The sequence below is a fragment of the Mastigoproctus giganteus genome, chromosome 12 (assembly GCF_048544385.1).
Source record: "Mastigoproctus giganteus isolate SK-2022 chromosome 12, ASM4854438v1, whole genome shotgun sequence".
Lineage (NCBI taxonomy): Eukaryota > Metazoa > Arthropoda > Arachnida > Uropygi > Thelyphonidae > Mastigoproctus > Mastigoproctus giganteus.
This window is the reverse complement of record NC_143586.1, coordinates 79,808,989-79,818,717: the sequence shown is the minus strand read 5'-3', so window position 1 is coordinate 79,818,717 and position 9,729 is coordinate 79,808,989. Positions and strand designations below refer to the sequence as shown.

The following is a 9,729-nucleotide window of genomic DNA, read 5'->3' as shown; positions in this document are numbered from 1 at the left end:
GGACTGCTTTAACTTCAGACTTACTACTTTATACATCTTTTCATATCCCAAAGTGTAAGTTTAACGTTGTCTAGACTGTTTCACCTGTTTGCTATACTGATTATGTCTTCTTCGATTCTGGCTGTCACCCATCATTTTTATGTACACATTTTTAGGACTGTAAAAAGAAATGTAAATACCTGAACATAATTGATTTACTGAGACATAAATTATAAGATGTTTAATGTACACTATGCTGTCAAAAGTATTCGGGTACCTCTCTGAAGGTAGGGAACACGTGCAGGTATGAAACAGGTATACAAACGTGCAGGAAACGTCAGAGGTATTAGTAGCTATTAGTATGAGTTGACGTAAGATCTTTATGGTGTTTAAAGAATTAGGATTGCCGACTGTCCATAAGCGCGTGCGCTACCCATAGGTTTGATTTTGAGCATGGTTCTCATGTGATATCTGCAGATTACAGCCCACATAACATCAACGAAGGCTACATTATTTGAACGCTTTGTACATCGTTTCTGAATTCTGAATTCATTAAATATAGACAGTGATCCTCTAGAGCGAAAAGTCGCATCACACAGTGTTCTGAGCTGACGGGAGATTTTGGAATTAAAGAATACTCTGAAAATGCTACCTATAGCTGTGCATTATCCGATTAATATGAACACGTGTTAAGCACCAAAGCAACAAGGCTATGAGGCGTCAGTATATTGTGTCTAAATTAAGTGTTGATCAGTTTGTCCGTTTTATGAATAAAAATTACGACGTTCCGGGAGATAAAACTATGCAACACTAGCCCGACACCGACTAACTTGGCAACATTGCAAGAAAAAAGCCAATAAAAGTTCCTTGACGGAATTCGAACACAGGTCTCGTCTTTGCTCACCATCTTCCCGGTGTGGGAAGACGGTGATTATAACTACTATGCTACCGCGAGGGCACCCAACAAAGAAGTTCGGAGAAGAAAGATTTCCAGTGTGGGGAGGCTTTCTCCGAATTGCATCTCTTGGTTTGTAGTTGGATTAGTGGTCGTATCACCAAAAAGCCTCAATGCTGTGATAGATTCCCATTTTGGCTAATTCGGTAGAAGCTAATTAGTAGCTTCCACCGAAGCTACCAGTGGGATTGAGCCTTTCATGTTTAGCATAAGAATGTTTCACCCAGAAAACGAGGTCGTTCCTTAAAACTTCCTGATCGTTTCTGGGTGTTCCACACACTGTCGTGATCTGAGTCCACACAACACCTGTGATTATAGCTGGAAAGATGAATCAGAACGAAACTAATTATGGTTCACTGCCCCTGCATGCAATGGCGACTGCACTTCAATTAGAACGGCGCCAAATTTCAACTGTCTGTCGTTTGTCAACAACATTGATAAGAATTATAACATCGATACAAATTTTGTTTCCAGCCACAATTCCAATGTTCACAATTATTTATTCATGAATAAGAAAAGTGGAAACAAACTGATTGACAGACAGACAGGAATCTTGGAATTAGACATCTTTTAGAGGAAGGACAGTGGAGCAGCCATTTTAGTTTAAACTTGCAGTGTGGGTTGGGCCACGTGTCTCTCCTCTAAGACAAGCTGAAGTGCCAAGGTCTATCGTTTCAAGTAACAGTGTGGTTATTGGAAAAGATACCACCCTTGAAATAGTAATACCACTTGAAACCACATTTCGTGTGGTAGTACCATAAAGGAAATATTTCTTCTTCTTTAGAAGATTGCTTCTCCAGAATATTTAAATCAAGTAGAGGTCGTCCTAATCCTTTAATTTCAAATTTATGGTCAATGATAGTAATGAAGAGTTTTGTTTTATTTTTTTATTTTAAGAAATTAATTTTTATTATTAATTTCTTAAAATAAAAGTGGCGGTTGGTCATCGAATGTTCAACCGCCATTGGTCAGTTTATTTCCGTTTTTATATCTCACGATTATTAAATTATATTTATTCGTTGTTACAGTTTTTCAGGTGCGGTTTGTACGATGTTATTTTGCCACCATTTGCTATATAATACATTTAGTTATATGTACTGTTTTTAGCCTTAAATTTCGAATGTATTATTATTATTAATAACGGTTGCGAGTGTCACATTATTGAGAACATCAATAACTTTTGGATTAGTGCAATTTCAGGAATTTACTTGAAGAAAAAGGCCCCCTTCAGTGCCCAGAAGAACGAAAATGCCTTTTCCTTAAGTGAACTGCGCCTCAGTGTCGAAGAGACAGCAGGTGTTTAAAACAATCTCCTAAAAGAAAAAATCGGAGTGCTAATGAGAGTCACGTGCTAACTTTTCGGGATGTCCAGTTGTTTTCATTAGCAGAGAGAGAGAGCACTATGTGGAAACCAAATCCTATAAAACCCGTGTCAGAATCACTTGGAGGAAAGTGGTCTTGCTGGATACAAACGACCTTCCACGATGACGGTAAGTGTATCTAACGATAAATTGTGTTGGTAATACTCGTCCATGTTAGTGCGTGATGTTCATTATAAATATCGTATCTATTGCAAAAGTTCTCAGACAGGAGAATGTATTCAAATTGTTAAAGAGTAGTGGATTAGATACTGTCCACTTTCCTCAGAAAACTTATGGTCAGAAAGGATCTTGGAGGAATTGGATAGCTGTAGAAATGTAGGTCGATATTGTATTGTTTAAGTGTGAGATGGAATGGTGAACATGGTAATCATGGTAACCTGTGGCAAGATGGCAAGCGTGCAAATTATTAATTATAAATAAATGCGTGTACACAAGACATTCCTCGAAAAGATGGCGAAACCACAGAATATTGTTAATTAGGTGATTTCTAGACGAATATGTTACAAGAAAATATCTCACTTATGAGCATTACAGAGTCATGGACACAGCGATACCTATACGTATCTGCTCGCTCTTTGCTGAATTGTGGGGAAATGATTCTATACAAAAGTATAGAATCATGTATGTCGCAATCTCCTGTCTGAGACTTTCTCAATTATTGTTATCTCCTTTTCGTATCCCACTTTTCAGCAACGGCCATGTGTCTAACTTCCGATGCCTGTAGCTCTTTAATCTGAATGGATACTGTTTCCAGTTCAAAACACTTAATTAACAACCTTCTGAAGTTTGGCGATTGTTTCGAGAAATATATATAAAAATGTGCAATCTGTTCAATTTATTTAGTTTTCTTTAAAGCGGTATAGGATGATTCAAAAAATACATAACCCATAGTAAAGCTTCAGTTTAATTTCAATTATTACTACAAGTGTAATATGTTATATTTCCATTAAATATAAACATGATTATAATAAAGATTACAATAAATGTTGAAAGTGTCTTCATTTCCAAATGTCAGCAACTGTTTTCACCACGTTTGATGAGACTTGACACAGTGTTTGAACATTTGTCACTCATATTTCGGATTCGATATTGAGTTGAAATTCTTCCAACATGTCAAGGTTGTTCGTGTGCGTGTGTCACGCCTTTGAAATAGTCCGAAAAATAAAAATGTGGAGATCGTGGATGTGACTGCACATCCACGATCTCCAAATTGAAATTCAGCATTAAACTGAATACTATTGCAACTATTGGACATCTGGATATAACCAGTGCTGCTACTGTAGCAATTAGAATCAAATGACATCCAGGTTGTCAATGATAAATTAACATTTACAATTGGACAGTATGGATCTTGACTCTCTCCGCAGTATTAACGACATTTACATTCCCAATTAATTTGTTTTTAATTAATAATTGCTTCAAAAATAGGTTTATTGCCCATCTTTTTATCAAAAAGTAGAAACCTTTATTCAATATCCTTTCGGGTTGTAATTCCGGCCACGTTTTGCCCTGTTCATGACGTGGCATCGATTCCACTAGGTGTCTCAGGTTCTAGCCCCAAATTTGACCATTCTTCTATAAGGATATTTGTCAGATACTATACTGTGGTCGGCAGAGAAGTGTGAAGCCAGACTGCCCTTCCTAACACATCCCAAACATTCCCAGTTAGATTCAGATCTGGAGAATTAGGCGGCCAGAGTATATGTCGGAAATCTTGGGAATGTTCGTAGAATCATTCAGATACATTTTTTTTTTCACGATGATAGTTGCGTTGTCGTCGTAAAAGAATCCATCATAATCCGAAGAACTGCAAAAGTTGGTCCAATACCACAGAAGAATATATTTAGATACAGTCGTACCAGCAGAACATTCCTATGTACCATTATACCACCTCCAGCCGTCTGAGTGGTAAACACAGGACAGTCTGATGCATGGCTTCATGAAGTTTACGACACACTTTCGCCTATTATTGTTGCAAAAAAGTGTATATCGAGACTCGTCAGACCACATAATATTCTTCTACTGTTCCACAGTCCAGTTTTGGCGTTGGTGACATTACTCCAGTCGAATCTTTCGATTTTTGTCAGAAAGAAGTGGCTTTCTTATAGGCAAACAACTACGAAATCCCAGCTCCTTGAACTTCTGCTGAGTAGTTCGGTGTTGAAAACGAATTTTCTTTGCCCAATTGAATTTTTTTCACTTATCTGCAGCATTCTAGACCTACTCTAACGCACAATTCACTTTAAATTCCGTTCCCTTTAAATCCCCCCCCCCACCCGAAACCAACAGTAATTGCATTATTCTTATTCCAGATCTCCCACAATTGGGACCTTAAAGCCAATTTTATTTATTTCAATACATTTTGACATGATTTTCAGTTGCGTGGGTCGGCTTGGTCAAATATATGCTGTAATCGGTATTTAATATGTAGCTAAAAGGAAGAAGAACGTGCAAAAATGTGTCACAGGAGGTGGTGAGCCTTTCATTGATATCTTCAAAAAGAAAATTTCTTTTCATACTTCGATAAGCTCCCCTCAGGATCAGAATAACTTTACAACTGCTAAAGCAGGTCCAACTTAAATAGTTAACAGTTAATTGTTTTAATTTATTGTTTCTGTTCTTTGTCGTTGTGCCAAAATCGAAATGAGTCTATATCAAAGGTAATAAATAACTAGATCAAGTAATGATGGAAACGAAGATCCAGAGTACTGATGGCAGTAAGAGAGCCAAACGAAGCAGTCCTAGAATTTTCCACAAAAAATGTACCGTCCTAGTGTTAGCAGTCTTAATTGAGAAATATCTGTGGATTAGCCAGATAATGCGAAGACCAAGAGACCTAAGGCTTACCAACCAGCAGTTTTTACTGAACGTGAAAGTCTAAACTCACGTTTAGATTTTCACGCTCTTATTTCATATGTGATAGAACGTTGTGTGGTGTTCCAAAATCTTTTCAGTTTCTTTATTTCTATATACAAAAATTTTAGGACAATACGTTAGACTTTCTTGATAAACACAATGGCATTATTTTCTCCTGCCTTCAATTCTTTGATTCCGTCCAGATAAATTTCCGTCACTTAAAGTTCAAATCAACTACTGGAATAACAGTAAACAAAAGGACAGTTTATTCCATCCTCCGGTGTGCGTTTTCTCGAGAATGTTCAATAAACTTCGCAGAACGAAAAGCGTTATTTCGAAAAGTGTTATTCAAAAGACGGTGAAGATGAAACAGATGCAAACATGAAATTACTTATAACATTCGGAGATCATAAAAATATTGCAGAAAGCACTCAAGTAAGTGGACGAAACACGCACGCAAGTAAATTTTATTTGCTTAAAGAATTAGCTGCAGTTAACACAGAATTTAATGCAGGCGCATGAACGTTCACTAAACAGCATGCGCCTTCTCTAGATAAATGTATTAAACAAGCGTCAACTTGTTTATTCCCTGTTCGATAAATGCATTCGATTATATGAAGGCCTGCAAGATGTTCGTATTGGACCTTTGTATGTACTACTATATTTCTTGACTTCCATTAATCAAATTCAAATAACAAATCCTTCGCTACGCTATCACAGAAAAGTATAGAAAGAAGAAAGTGTGTTTTGCCTTTATATTTACTTCCTATTGCTCACAACAACAACAACAACTCTCTTCCTACTTTATGTTAAGTGTAAAGTAGTGTTAAAATTAAGAGAAACTGAATTGCACTGAGTTGTTTAAAATTTTTCCATCGACTTGGCTGCTTTACTGGATGAAACACCAGATTTTATGGGAGAAGGAACCCTTGTAATCATCCTGTCATCACAAACTTGTTCACTATGAAAAAAAAGCCCAGAAAAAAGTGGCTTCGGTAGAGGAAGCATTTCTTAATTTGGACAGTAAGGAAAATCGAACTCAGACCTTTTCCATACGTTGTGGCAAAGCAGTGGCTCCACCCGCATTGTACGGTAAGGCCTTAAATTTGAAGCATGCATTTAAATTGTGAATTTAATATTAATTTACGTAATCATTACAGCATATATTAATTAATAAACACTGTTTATTAATATATATTAGCATATTGTGATCACTAAATTTTCTATTGAATAATCTGAATTCTCTAATAAACAGTTAACTACATTCAGCAATAATAAACGTTATTAGAAAGCAAAATGGTCATTTTTCAGGGGGCGCTTCTTTCAAGCAAATTGAAATAATAAATAAAACTGCGCTACTTGTCTGTTGTTCATTTTAGCATTCATATTGACAGCTGTATGTCAAAATATATTTATTTTGCCTTGATAAGGATAAATAAATAGATTTCTTTGAACAATACGTGAGCTTGTATAACAGAATTCATTTCTGACCTCTATACTCACTTTGTAGCGCTGAATTATTGAGTTTGGCGTGCTCGTCAGGTTGTTAATACTGAGCACTAGAGGTTACATGTCGCCTTCCCTTTTTTGATATTTCATGTCAGCGAAAATCACAGATGTCAGCAGCAAAATATGATGTGTCATGTCAGTCAGTAAATGGTCTTAAAGAGCTTGGTCGAAACGTGCAAAGTTAAACGTTATCTATAGATGGAAAGCAATCTCATTGTAGCTAAATCTTCCTGCAAGAATTTCGTTTCACAAGACTGATACATCATTACACTGTTAGTATAACCTGCTTTTAAACATTTTAAAACTCTAAAAAGTTTTTAATTTCTGCTGAGAGTGCACTTTACTACAAACAAAAATGTGAATCAGCAAATAAGCTGGTCGCTAAAAATGGCAAATGCCCATATCTATGGTTCTAAGCCAATACCAGAATTCATTGTAGGAGTAGGCCCCGATTTGGAAAAATGATTATGAGTCAGGACATGAAACAATGGACAGAAATATGGGAATATAGGACTACATCGGGTTTGGTTTATGGAACAGCAAAGTCTATCTCCGATAAAATATTATATTTGAAATTTCTGAGACAAAATTTTCGACGGAACACTTCATAAAGGTAATAAAACTCCATACAAAAGTTTTGCAAGTATTTTATTAGTCCCACACCAGAAAAAAAATGAATAAACATGACAATTTAAGATTTCGTTTCACAGTTCTCGTTTCTCCAGATGACCTTCTTCATAACTTCGTTAACTGATATATCTGACAAGAATTGACGATCAGTGTGCAAAATAAAACTCACTTTTGGTGAGTTTGTCCCACTGTCGACATTGCTTATACGTTGAGGTGACGCAATCGTTAAAAGGATTTTCTACTGGGCAAGTTGACGCCAGTTCATTCAATCAATACAACTCGAACAAATAAGTGAACTCTGGTGAACTGCTTCTTCCTTTTAGAAAGATTATCGAAAAAAAAATGTCTAAAGATGTAGATCCATACAAACGTTTTCTTTATCTAAACCCATAAAAAAGTTTCCACGAAAACCCACTATTTTACTGTATATGTATTTTAATTTTTAATTTCCTTTATTCTAAAGAAATTCTGGCTGGCGTGGTGTGCAAGCAGAATGCCAAATCTTGGATGAAGGCACTTCATCCAAGATTTTTTTTAGTAAAAAGTCTAGATGATACTGCGGTTGTTGTAAGGTTTCTTTTTTATGAAGACATTTAAGGAATTAATTTAAGAAATTTAAGAATTTAAGGAATTAAGTAAACAAATAGTTCTTTCAAATGGTAACGATATCGTCTAATGAGCAATACTAATGCCATTAATGCTGAGATAACGTTAACTAACACATTAAAGATTAAAAAAAAGACTATAGAAATGATTGCATACTTCCAAAGAAGCCATTCACTTTTACACCTATATGATTCTTATCGGATTTAGACATTTCGATTGAAAATTGCATAAAGCTTGAATAATGAGATAATTAAATTCGTGGAAACTAATCTTACAATTCATCTAATTGGCATCACTTTCTTTTCTTCTTTTTCTTTTGTTTACTTTTTTATTTTTCGTTTTGTTTGAATTTGAAGTTACTTAAAAAGTCGTGCTGTAATTTTTATTTTTACAAATATAATACCATAATACTATCTCTAATCACGTTTAGAATGTTTCGAGAACTCGAACACTGCCCTAAGATACCAAATGTAAACTCTCAACCATACAGTATATACTTTTAGGAATCAGTCTCAACAAATTCAGTGCGGACGCCGATTGCTGTACTCGCGATGTCTGTACTTGCTGTACTGCTAAACCATCAGAGAACTGACTTCTTGGGAAGCCTCTGTGGATATCTACCCGGAGGGGCAGATATCCACAGATATCCTAAAATTTTGAGAAGAATTATATACTTTTTATTTTGTTATTGCAATTGTAATTCTTCAATAACTGATTAGATGGGAAGTTCGGATATGGCTAGTTGATAGACCAGCGCGCAGTTTTCCTTAGTTGCTGGGATAGTCAGTTTTGCACTTAATCCACTTTAGATGTCAGAATTCTCTTGCCAGTAATGCCATTAAGATTTTAAAATTGACACTTTACCCCATTTTTGATGTTTATTGACGAGCTGAAATTTTTGTTCAACAGAAAGAAAGGAAATGTTTTAACATGATTGACACACATGAAAATAAAAAATAAACTCGGAGGAGAATTAAAATTAACCATAGAGTAAAAAACTGAGGGATTACTGAAATCGTATGACTAGGTGAGGCTGACTTTAGGAATTCAACGGGCTTATTTACCAGAACATTACAAAATATAAACAAACAACACTTGTAACGGATTGCATGTATTTCTTTTTGTTATCCAACTCAGACTGGCTTTGTCTTCCGAGGGCCATAGAGATCCTGGTTAAACTGAAAGCCAGATAATAGAAGGTCTATTGTAATTACTTGGCAATTATACATTTTGTTTTTCACCTAACTTGCTGTTTGTAAGTTATTGTCGATTCTTCATAATATAATGAGAAGTAACCGAACTTTCACTGAAATCAAATCAATTTCCTTTCAGAATCACAGTTCATCCTTCTACAAGACAATCATCATCGCTTGTGTTTTAATGCAAGTTATGATCGCCAGCGATTACGTGGCTGCATCGCTGAACATGGTGTCTCTCTGTCTCGAGAACTGCGCCCAGTGTAAGAAGATGTACGGAGATTATTTTGAAGGTCAACGTTGCGCTATGATGTGTATCCAGTTGGGAGGAGGAGAAATACCTGATTGTAACGATGCCGACAGTGTCTCCCTCTATTTTACTAAGCTGGAATAATTCCATATTAATGTTGAAAGGTTGATGATTATTTCACTGATGATCCCCTAAGAGAATAAACTAGATTTATGTCACGTGATGTCTCATTTGCATAAAAATTATACTCTCACTCTCAGTAATACGTGTTACAAATCTGCACCTTAAATTTAATATCCGAGACAGCAATCCCAAAACGATTTCAAACTGTGTCGCAATTAAAGAAACTGTTGCTGGATCATTCTT

At 35.8% G+C, this 9,729-nt stretch overlaps 1 protein-coding gene across 1 annotated transcript; it reads left to right on the top strand.

Annotated features, from left to right (window-relative positions):
• The first annotated feature begins 2,400 nt into the window (after positions 1-2,400).
• On the top strand, positions 2,401-9,507 carry Eh (Eclosion hormone). Its single transcript, XM_090385818.1, has 2 exons — positions 2,401-2,424; positions 9,250-9,507. The coding sequence occupies exons 1-2, from the start codon at positions 2,419-2,421 to the stop codon at positions 9,505-9,507; spliced, it is 264 nt and encodes an 87-aa protein (XP_090241944.1). The 5' UTR covers positions 2,401-2,418.
• Positions 9,508-9,729: the final 222 nt, after the last annotated feature.